This window comes from Phocoena phocoena, chromosome 7 (genome assembly GCF_963924675.1).
Source record: "Phocoena phocoena chromosome 7, mPhoPho1.1, whole genome shotgun sequence".
NCBI classification, from domain to species: Eukaryota; Metazoa; Chordata; class Mammalia; order Artiodactyla; family Phocoenidae; genus Phocoena; species Phocoena phocoena.
The window spans coordinates 56,717,769-56,730,283 of NC_089225.1; the positions used below are offsets into that span (position 1 = coordinate 56,717,769).

Below are 12,515 nucleotides of genomic sequence, written 5' to 3' on the forward strand. Positions count from 1 at the left end.
GTCTATTTTTGTAGTGAGAATATCCCAAGTATGATTTCATTAGAGTTATTAAATTGATTTCTACTTGGCAGACTATCATTCTAAATCTGTTTTAAAATGTTATTAATTTTCATTTATCATGATCTATTTCATTTATTCTGATCTGTTTAGAACAGACTTTTATTGTTTCTTCTGTTTTGTATTTTGAAAATTTTGTTATAACTTAGTGCCATGATATTTTTAGAAGCCTTATATTTCTGTTCTAAACTTACTTATGACTATTTTTTAAACAGTAATTCATATAAAAGACTAATATCTAGAATATATAAAGAACTGTCAAAACTCAACAGTAAAAAGACAAATGACATGAAGAGACATTTCCCCTAAAAGGATATACAGATGTCACAAAGGCACATGAAATGATGTTCACCGTCATTAGCCATTAGGGAAATGCAAACTAAAACCACAATGAGATACCACTCACCTCTATCAGAATGGCTAAAAATTTTTGAATGACACTCCCAAATGCTATTGAGAATCTGTAGGATGGTACATTGCTAATAAGAATGTACAGTCACTCTGGAAAACAGTTTGGCAGTTAAAAAAAACCTTAATATGCAACTATTATACAGTGTAGCAATTGCAATCTTATGCATTTATCCCGGAGAAATAAAACTTAAATGCACACAAAAACCTGTACATGAATTTTTAGAGCAGCTTTTCCCATGATACCAAAAACTGGAAACAACCTAGCTGTCCTTTAACTTGTGAATGTTTAAACAAACCATAGAATGTCTATAACATGGAATACTAGTCAGCAATAAAAAGGAATGAATTGTTGATACATACAATAACCTGGAATAATCTTTAGGGAATTAAACTGAGTAAAAAAAGCCTAAAGATTGTATATTGTATGATTCCATTTATATGATTTTCTTGAAATGACAGTTATAGAAATGGATAACAGATGGTTGCCTGGGGTTAATGAAGGGGTGGGCGTGGGAGATAAGTGGGTGTGGCTATAAAAGGGCAACACGAGTGATCCTTGTGATATTCTGTACCTTGACAGTATAAATACCAGTATTTTGGTTGTGATATTATGCAAGATGTTACCATTTGGGGAGACAGTGTAAAGGTGCATAGCTCTCTCTTTAATTCTTACAACTGCATATGAATCCATAATTACCTCAAAATAAAAAGTTTAATTTTAAAAAGTAATTTATTTATTTGAGTATGTAATAAATAGATGCACATGGTACAACATTTAGAAGCCTATATTTACATTGAAATAATGATTAAGGATCATAATGTACAGAGATAGATATATTACATTAAATATGACTTTTCTTCTCCCTTCCTCTCTTCTTTGAAAATAGAGGGAGTTCGTAATATTTCTAATCAGCTTTCTGTAACAACCAAGATTGATCGGGAACACCCAGACATGAGAAGCTATGCTAAGCAGAAAGGTTGGTGGGATGGTAAAAAGGAGTTTGATTTTGCTGCAACATACTCTTATCTTGACACAGCCAAGATGATGACTTCTCCAGGCAGATACTGTGAAGGCTACAAGCTTCTGAATAAACATAAAGGTAATTTTAAATAATATTAGAATGAAAATGGTATTTCGTGTAAATATAATGTGGGTATAATAAAGTCTGTTTTTTGAAAAATTATTCTAAGTAAGATATAGTTTTATTAAAACTGAAAATAGGGAATTCCCTGGTGGTCCAGTGGTTGGGACTCCGTGCTTCCACTGCAGGGGGCACGGGTTTGATTCTTGGTCGGCGAACTAGGATCCCACAGGCCGTGCGGCACAGCCAAAGGGAAAAAAAAAGAAAAAAAAACTGAAGACATTGTGATACTGTAAGCTGTTTTCTTGGGTTTTTTTTTTTTGCGGTATGCGGGCCTCTCACTGTTGTGGCCTCTCCCGTTGTGGAGCACAGGCTCCGGACGCGCAGGCTCAGCGGCCATGGCTCACAGGCCTAGCCGCTCCACAGCATGTGGGATCTTCCCGGACCAGGGCACGAACCTGTGTCCCCTGCATCGGCAGGTGGACTCTCAACCACTGTGCCACCAGGGAAGCCCCTGTAAGCTGTTTTTTGAGATGAGTGAAGTGCTATATAATTGTGAGACGGTAATAATTCTTTCTGAAAGACAAGTTCAGATTTGCAATCCTCAAACCCTTTTTTCAGTTCTTAGTAATATTCTTAAAGCCAAATTTGGATTACTTTTCTTCTCAGAGTTCATTGGAACATGGAGATGGTTTTCTTTGACTATTGCTGCTGCTTCTTTCATTTATCTTTTGATAGTACCCTTATTAGTTATTTTCTAATTTCAAAAGTTATATCTATAACTTGTCAAGAAGACAAACTGAGCAGATATTAGAATTCTCCCTTTCCACTCTTAAACTCTAGAAATGTTGAATAACATATTTAAACATTAAGGACATGTATAGATAGGTTTAAACACAAGAAGAGGAAATCACTAGGTACCAAAAATGAAGAGAGAACCCATAGTGTCAGCAAGATTTGAGGTGTCTCTTCTCCATACAGTCCTTCTTCTCTCTGTGTCAAAGGGGAGATTGTGGACCACATATCATCCTTAGAGGCTAGTTTTAACATCCATGAGAATGTAGGTGCCTAGCTGAAAGACCTATTTGGGGAGAAGGAACTGGACTAGTTACTAAGATTAGTACTCTGCTCCATGCCCAGAGTCCCAGCCTGGAATTGAGCTGTCTGCTGTCCCAGGCTCTGGGGTCAGTACATTCTCTTGTGAGTGACTGAACTCTGAGGTACATGTATTTTGTAGACTCAGCTAAGGCTACCTGTGCTGTGTTGAGAAACAAAGTGGTTTGGAACCTGCGAACCACAGGTATGCAGAATTCCAGCATACCTGTGTCTCTATGAATATATGACAAATATTCAGATTTTACTCAAATTTCCCATCCAGATGAGAAATCTGCTATAATGAATCTTCATGTAACTGCCATTAAAAACATGGATATTCAGATAAAAGGATGTAGTTTCTACATTTATTATGGATAGTTTCTTTATTACGTCCTCAAGTTCATTGGTCTTTTCTTCTGCATTATCTAATATGCTGTTAATCTCAGTAATATTTTCATTTCAGTTATTATATTTTTCATCTCTACATGTTCTAGTTGGTTCTTTTTGTATATCTCTCATTTCTCTATTCATTACCTTCATGTTTTTCTTTAAATCCTTGAGCATATTTAGCAGACAGCTGTTTTATAATAGTTGTTTTAACATCCTTGTCTTCTAACTCCATTATCTCTGTAATTTCTGAGTCTGTTTCTGTTGATTTGATTTTCTTCTGGTTTTGGGTCATATTTTCCTGCTTATTTGTATGTTTAATAATTTTTGATTAGATGATGGACATTGCAGATTTTAATCATTGAGTTCTGGATTTTGTTTTATTCCTTTAATGAGTGCTGGACTTTGTTTTATCAGTTAATTTCATTATTTAGGGAACAGTTTCATCTCTTTTAGGCCTATTTGCTTTTCTAGGGTAGCTCTAGAGTAGCTATTATACCAGGGCTAGTTTAGTCCCACTAAAGGCATGTGATCCTTCTGGGATCTCTGCTGAATGCCTTATGTATTAAATGAGATCTTCTTACTCCAGCTAGTGGGAACTCAAAAGATTCCCAGCCCTGTGTTAGCTTTATGGATTTTTAAAAAACTCATAGTTTCCAATAATTGCTCTTTCCTTATAATTTGTTCTTTGTTTGGTCTTGTGGAGTTTCACCCTATGTGTGTGTGCAAATTGGTATTCAGCCAGAGGCTCAATGGACCCTCTGTACAGGTTGCTAGAAAGTTTTTGAGAGGTAGCTCATTCCTCTTTGGTGCTCTGCTTTGCAAATTCTACCACCCTGACCTCCCTGAACTTCCACCTCTGTTTCCTCAACTTAGAGTGATCTTTGGGCTATGTCTGGGTCCCCCTCCCTGCACTGTTGTCTGAAAATTGCCTCCAACAACACTGAGCTCCTGGAGTCAACACAATGGTAGGGCTTACCTTATTTGTTTCCTTTCTCTCAGGGATCATAATCCTACATTACCTGTTGTCCAATATCCAAAAACAGTTTTATATATTTTGTCCAGTTTTCTGTTTGTCTACAGTAGGAGGGTAATTCTAGACCCTACTGTTCCTTCATGGTTGGAAGCAGAAGTTCTATTTACATTATACTGAGTGTTTTTTGCAGTATAGAAGAGAAATGCAATTCATATCCAGTAAGATATGTTATTATTTTGAACTGCACACAAGCACAATTATTGGGCATTCATTGAGAGTTAAATAAATAGATGATTAGTGTTTACACACTTCCCATTATGCAGAAGTTCTTGGTTGATTGTTACATAGGTTTTACAAGTATTTAGTAATATTTGGGGAAATTGATTTTAAAATATGGGCTAGGAATACATTATTATTTCTTCCATTTAAAATAATGGGTTGTAGGCTCTTGCTATTCAGTGTTTATAACAGTTTAGATTCAGGTAAGGAGGCTGTATGTATTTTATTAACCACCCGTATGGAAGCCTTCATTATCCATGGTCTGCCAGGACTCTCCCAGAAATTCCCTTTGAAGATGATTTCACAGGAAAAGAATTATAAACACATGAGCAAATACAGTACTAAAAGAGAAACAATTCATAGACCCAACAAATATGGGAAATTCACACCCAAGAACACATTAGCTGATTTAAAGTTAGCTAATGATTAAAACTGTCAAAGGTATTTGTTAATATTAAGGAATTATTATTTTAAAATTCAGATGTGGTCATTGTATTTTAGCTATATTTATTTAAAAAATTCCTTTTGTATAGATAAGTACTGAAATATCATGGATGAGATGATGTGACTGGTATTTTCTTCAAAATAATTTGATGGGAGGGATTTGATAACTGTTGAAGCAGTAATGAATATTTGAGGATTCATTTTATAATTTTTCTGAACTTTTATATATTTGAAATTTTCTATAATAAAAAGTTAAAAAAAAAATTAAAATGTTGAAAGATATAAAGGAAGGAATTGAAATCCATAAAGCAAGAGTAGGAGATTATGAAAAATAAACAGATAAATTTGCAAATTCTAAAATGTGCAGAAATTCTAAAAATGAAAATTACAGTCACTGAAACAAAACCAAAATTGAACGTTGTAACAAATGTTCAAAGTTAAGCATTTGGAAAATGCAGGTAAACAAAGAGGAACAAAAATTACTCATAATAAGTACTCAGCACTCACTTAACATTTAAATATTTTTAATTGCAAAAGTAAAATGTATCATTGCTAGCAGATATTCTTTGTAGCCATATTTCCCTGTATACATATACAGCTTATTTTTTAAAATAAAAATAGGTCAATACTGAATATATTCTACTTTAATCCACTTTTTAGTTGATGGTATATTTGGAATATCATTCCACATCTTTAGTTATCATTCATTTGAAATGTTTTAAAATTTCCGTCGTGATTTCTGACTTGTGGATTATTTAGAAGTGTGTTAATGAATTTCCAAATATCTGGGCATTTCCTAGATATCTTATTGTTCTTGATTTCTAATTTAATTCCACTGAACTCAGAGAACATACTCTATATGACTTCAGTCCTTTAAAATTTACTGAGACTTATTTTATGGCCTGGCATATGATCTATTTTGGTGTACAAAATATACACCTTGCACTTGTTAGGTATAGAGTTTTATAAATATCAATTAGGTCAGTTAGGTCAAGATGGTTACTGTGATCATGTACATCTTTAATGATTTTTTTTTCTTGTTGTATATATTACTAAGAGAGGAGTGTGAAAATCTCCAAGTATGTTTATGGAATTGTCTGTTTCTCTCTTTAATTCTGTCAGTTTTTGCTTAATATATATTAAACATCTGTTATTAGGTACATACACATTTATAATTGTTTTGTCTTTCTGGTGAATTGGCCCTTTTCTTTTTTTTTTTTGCGGTACGCGGGCCTCTCACTGTTGTGGCCTCTCCCATTGCGGAGCACAGGCTCCGGACGCGCAGGCTCAGCGGCCATGGCTCATGGGCCTAGCTGCTCCGCGGCATGTGGGATCTTCCCGGACCAGGGCACGAACCCGCGTCCCCTGCATCGGCAGGCAGACTCTCAACCACTGCGCCACCAGGGAAGCCCAGGCCCTTTTCTTCATGAAATATTATTTCTTACTGTTAATACTGTTTATCTTGAAGTCAACTTTAGCCCAGTTTTCTGTTTACTGTTTTTTTTGTTTTGTTTTGTTTTGTTTGGCAGTACGCGGGCCTCTCACTGTTGTAGCCTCTCCCGTTGTGGAGCACAGGCTCTGGACGCGCAGGCTCAGCAGCCATGGCTCACGGGCCCAGCTGCTCCGCGGCATGTGGGACCTTCCCGGACCGGGGCACAAACACATGTCCCATGCATCGGCAGCGGACTCTCAACCACTGCGCCAACAGGGAAGCCCCTGTTTACTGTTTATATGACATATACTCACCTGTCCATTTGCTTTCAAACCATCTGTATCTTTATATTTAAAGCACATTTCTTGTAAAAAAAAAATACGGTTTAATCTTTTTTTTTAAACCATTCTGATAAGTTTTGCCTTTTAATTAGAAACTATAGTTCATTAACATTTAATGTAGGCTGGTTCAGGTTCCAGATAAGATGCTGTAAGTAAACTCTATTCTATCTCTTTTTCTGAATATAACCAAAAGCCTGGAAATATTGTATGGAACAGTTATCTGAGGACCTTTAAATGTAAAAAGGAACAGGCAATAGGAGAAAGAAACCAGAACCCAAAGTATGAATTCATCCAGCAGTGAGTTTCATTGCTTTTTTCCTTCCATATCACCTGGCCTGGTTTCAAACAGTATGATTGCTGGAACTATGCACTGGGTGTGGACAGAAAGTGGGCCCAAAATCTCATAACATGATGTTATAATCTAAATTATACAATCCAAAATTACCCAATATATGAAAACCAGGAAAATCTCAACAACTTGGAAGGGAAAAGACAATAGATACCAACCACAAGATGATCTAGATGTTGGGATTATCAAATGAAGACTTTATTCAGTTATTTTTTTGATTGAAGTATAGTTGATTTACAATGTTGTGTTAATTTCTGCTGTACTGCAAAGTGATTCAGTTAAACGTATATATATATCAATATATATTCTTTTTAATATTCTTTTCCATTATGGGTTATCATAGGATATTGAATATAGTTCTCTGTGCTATATAGTAGGACCTAGTTGTTTATCCATTCTATGTTTAATAGCTTACATCTGCTAACCCCAACCTGCTATTCCATCTCTCTCTCAACCTTCTCCCCCTTGACAACCACAGGTCTGTTCTCTATGTCCATGAGTCTGTTTCTGTTTTGTAGATAGGTTCATTTGTGCCATTCAAACGAAGACTTTAAAGCAGCTATTTTAAGTGTGAACACTCCCAGTATGAATGGGAAAGTAGAGCATCTCAGCAGAGAAATAGAAGCTATAAAAATGAACTGAATGGAAATTTTATAATTGAAAAACACAGTAACCAAAGTAAAAAATTCCTCTGATGGGCTCAATAGCAGAATGGATATGACAGAGGAAAGTGTCAGTGAATTTGAAGATAGATCAGTAAAAATTATCTAATATGAACACAGAGAGAAAAAAAATTGAAACAAACAGAACAGAGCCTTAGGGACTGTGGGATAATATCTAAACATCTAGAGTCATTAGAGTCTCAGAAGGAGAGAAGAGTGTGATGCAGAAAAGTTTTTAAATAAATAATGGTTGCAAACTTCTCAAAATGGCAAAAGACTTAAATTTACAGATTCAGGAAAGTTAGCAAACCTCAAACAAGATAAATGAAAAGAAATCCATGCCTAAATGCACAAACTGCTGAAAACCAAAGACAAAAAGCCTTAAAAGCAGCTAAAGAAAAGTAACACATTATATATAGGTAAAAAATGATTCCTGTGTGTTTTTCATTATAAGCCATAGATGCCTAAAGGCAGTGAAACAACATTTTTAAAGCTCTGAAAGAAAAGAATTCTGTATCTAGACAAAATATTCTTCAGGAATGAAGGTGAAATAAAAACATCCTGACATGTGGGAAAACTAAGAGACTTTGTTGCCAGTATTCCTGCTATAAAAGAAATGCTAAAGGAATTTTTTTAGATAGAAGGAAAGTGATAGCACAGCGAAACATGGAACTTCAGGGATGAAGGAAGAGCCACAGAAATGGTAAATATTGGGGTAAATATAATACCATGTTTCTCCTCTTAAGACCTTAATAATATGTCTAACAGTTATAAGCCAAAATTACATTTCCTATAATACACATGATAATCACAGTATAAAGAGGGGAGTACATATGGTGTTAAGGTTTGTACATTGTACTTAAAGCTGTAAAATATTGATTCTAGTAAACAGATAATTGAATTTTGTATATTATAGCCTTACAGCAACTATTTAAAAAGCTATGTAATAAGATACAGTAAAAAAAAAAACCCAACACATGAATTAAAATGGAATACTAAGAAAATATTCAAAAAGAAGGCAGGAAAGGGAAATGGAAGAATAAAAATAGAAGCATCGAACATAAAACAATATAATGTAGATCTAAAGTTCAACATATCTATAATTACATTAATTGTTAAGTGGTCTAAACATACCAATTAAAAGATGAAGTGTGTCAGACTGAAGTAAAAAAAACAAACCATGACTCAGCTATATGCTGTGTATGAGTGACTCACTTTAAGTAGGCGAAGAGTAAAAGAATGGGAGAAGTTATAGCATGTAAACACTGATCAAAAGACAGCTGGGTTGGCTATATAAATGTTAGATGAAGTAGACTTTTGAGCAAGTTACATTACCAGGGAGAGACATATCACATAATCAAAAAAGGGTCATTTCAGGGTTATTATTTTCTCCATGGTAAATGTATATGAACCTAACAACAAATCTTCAAAATATATGAAGAACTAACAGAACTGAAAGTAATAGACAGTTCCACAATTATAGGTGGAGACTGCAATGCTTCTCTCTCAGTAATGGGAAGAACCAGTGGACAGAAAATCAGCAAGGATATGAAAGAATTGAACAGTATATCAACCACTGGATCTAACTGATGTTTATAGAATTCTCCACCCAGCAACAGTGGAATGCACATTCTTTTCAAGTGCACATGGAACATACACTAAGTTGACCATATCCTGGATCATAAAACAAATCTTAAAAAGAGACATAACAAAGTCCAGTCTTTGACAATAATAAAATTATGTTTGAAATCAGTTACATAAGGATATCTGGAAAATCCCTAATACTTGGAAATCACACAACACACTTTATTATTTTTTTATTTTTATTTTTTTTGGTACGCGGGCCTCTCACTGCTGTGGCCTCTCCCACCGCCGAGCACAGGCTCTGGACGCGCAGGCCCAGCGGCCATGGCCCACGGGCCCAGCCACTCCGTGGCACGTGGGATCCTCCCAGACCGGGGCACGAACCCGTGTCCACTGCATCGGCAGGCGGACCCTCAACCACTGCGCCACCAGGGAAGCCCACACTTTATTTTTTTTTAATTTATTTATTTTTTTTGGATGTGTTGGGTCTTCGTTGCTGCGCACGGGCTTTCTCTAGTTGCGGCGAGCGGGGGTTACTCTTGGTTGCAGTGCGCGGGCTTCTCATTGAGGTGGCTTCTCTTGTTGTGGAGCACGGGCTCTAGGCGCGCGGGCTTCAGTAGTTGTGGCTCGCAGGCTCTAGAGCACAGGCTCAGTAGTTGTGGTGCACAGGCTTAGTTGCTCTGCGGCATGTGGGATCTTCCCAGACCAGGGCTCGAACCCGTGTCCCCTGCATTGGTAGGCAGATTCTTAACCACTGCACCACCAGGGAAGCCCACACAACACACTTTAAATGTATGGGTCAAAAAAGAAGTCTCAAGGGAAATTAGAAAATATTTTGAGTGGAATGAAATGAAAATCAATATACCAAAATTTATAGCATGCAGCAGAAGTAGTGTTTACAGGAAAATTTAAAGCATTAAGTGCTTATATTAGAGAATAAGAAAGGTCTCAAATCAACAATGTAAACTTTCACCTTAATAAACTAGAAAAAAAAACCCAAGTAAAGAAAAGAAAGAAATAATAAAGTGCAGAAATCAGTAAAATTGAAAACAACAAAACAGTGGAGAAAATGGATCAAACTAAAAACTGGTTCTTTAAAAAGATTAATAAATTGAAACACTCAGCTCCACAAAGAAAAAAAAAAAGGAAGAAAACACAAGTTACATGTCAGGAAAACAGATATTATTATAGACCCCCTAGACATTAGGAGGATAATAGGGAAACACTATAAACAGCTCTAAGTGTGTTCAGTAACTTAGAGGAAATGAACCAAGTCCTTGAAAGCCACCAATCACCAAAACTCACCTAGGAAGAAATATCAATAACTTTTGATTTAGCAGTTGAATTGGTTGTGTTCTGTCTGCAAAGTCTGTCTCCTGGTCACAGCTCAAATTCCAGTTTCGTTCTTTTATCTTTAGCTGAGCTGCTGTCATTCTCCCCCACATATGCTGATTCATGAAACAGATGGAGATTTGGGCAGAGTTTTGTTTTTTTTTACAAAGAATTTGGGGGTTCCTCTCTATAACTCTCTCCTTTCTGCGATTCTCCCTTCACCTTCTAGTACCGGTAGTTGGCCTCTGGTTCTTCAGGCCAGAAAGACCAAGGTTTTCTATAACTACCTGTGCCACATTGCACAGCATTGGCTGTGGCCTTCCCTCAGGCTAAAGCCGTAACAAAAATGGGAAATTTATTCTGTGCTTCATCCCATCTTCCAAGTGTCACCTCTCCTCCAGAATTTTCCTGCTTTTGCTCACAGTAAAGAGCCTTAGTGTATTTTGTCCCAAGTTTATAGTTATCTGAGGGAGGGTTAGTATGATGGAAGCTTACTCAGCCTAAATGAAAGCAGAACTCCTTCCCATGTCATTTAATATTCTATGACATTCTTTTACTTATAAAAATAAATATATTCACATGATTCAAAATTCAGAGGTATACAAGAGTATACAGTGAAGCCTCTCCCTTCTAACATGCCCCTGTTCAGTCCTTTTTCCTACAGGCATTTCCTTGTATATGCCTTCAGAGATGATGTATGCTTAATGAAACAAATATGTATAGATATTCTTCTCCTTTTTACAGAAATGGTAGCATGCCATACACACTCTTCTGCACATAAGTTTTCTCTAGTTACCAATATATAGTGTAGATCATTCTATTTTAATATATATAGAACTTTCTCATTTTTAACAGATGCATAGTATTCTATTATTTTGGTATATTATATATTTCCATGTGGTTGTATTTTATCATTATATAGTAAAGACTGATTGTATGAATCATGCTTTAATTAACAAATTCTCTGTTATTTAGTTTGTTTTTAGTTTTCTACCACTTAAAATTATACAATATGCTTATAGCTTCTTTATTTTCACATCCATGTTTATTTTCCTAGAATAATTTCCTACAAGTAGAATGTGGGGTCAAAGCATGTGCATGTTTTAAGGCTTTTGAAACTCATTGCGAAAATGACCACCAGAAAAGTTGCATCAATTTAAATTTCCACCAGTAATATTTGAGTGCCCATTTTCTAATATATTTACCAATATAGGATATTGTTTTTATGCCATCTTGTTAAATTTTTAGGCAAAATTGGCATGTTATTACTTTAAAATATATTTCTCCTATTAGTGAGGTTAACCATATTCTTATGTTAATTTATAATTTTAAAATAACTTTCCTCTTCTTAATATATCTTTTCCCCATTTTTATATTTGGTTACTACTAACTCTTAAAAAATTACTAGTAATGTACCTTTGTCTATTCACCTCCAAATAATAACAGAAAAATAACTTTTATTTAGAAGATTATTGGGTGGCAGATAAATGCTAAAAGGGTTTTTCCACTAATAAAAATCTGTGACTGATTTATCTTCCTTCACTTGAAGGATAAAATGGTTCTATAAATCAATCAGAAAGCAACTACTCAGAGATAGATAAGTCAGTGATTGATACTTGCTTCTCAGGTATTCATTAAACAAATTAATTATATGTATAGCAGAAAAAAGTTTGTGACAGAATGTTTTTAGAATGCCTTAACATCATTGTTTTCAAAGTATTTAATATCTTATATTTTAATTTCCAGAAGAATGTCATCATTTGAAAAGTTTCCTATAAAGTTTCTTAATATTAGTTTGCCATTTTATAAGTAGGTTATTTAAACTATCTTTTTTCATATAGATACATATGTAGAAAATGCTAAAATATGTTATTCTAAGGATTTTGATTTTAGGCTTACTGTTGTTGTAAAAGTAGAGACAGAGTACTGGTTGCAGCAACACCTACTCCTATTTATTAAAAAAGTGTATCAAAGGCTAGACACTGTGCTAAGTGATTACATTATTTTCTTTAAGCAACCATGTGAAGTAGGTATTATCTTCCTTTTACAAAAGAGGAAGTTGTGTTTGTGCTCTTCATTTGTCT

The 12,515-nt window shown here is 35.1% G+C and overlaps 1 protein-coding gene across 1 annotated transcript in view; it reads left to right on the plus strand.

Moving 5' to 3' along the window:
* The window catches only part of SCRN3 (secernin 3), a 32,082-nt gene that overhangs the window by 4,470 nt on the left and 15,097 nt on the right, over positions 1 to 12,515 (plus strand). The window contains exon 4 of the mRNA XM_065880488.1: positions 1,356 to 1,568. Coding sequence (XP_065736560.1) covers positions 1,356 to 1,568 — 213 coding nt within the window. The remainder of the gene's footprint in view (positions 1 to 1,355; positions 1,569 to 12,515) is intronic.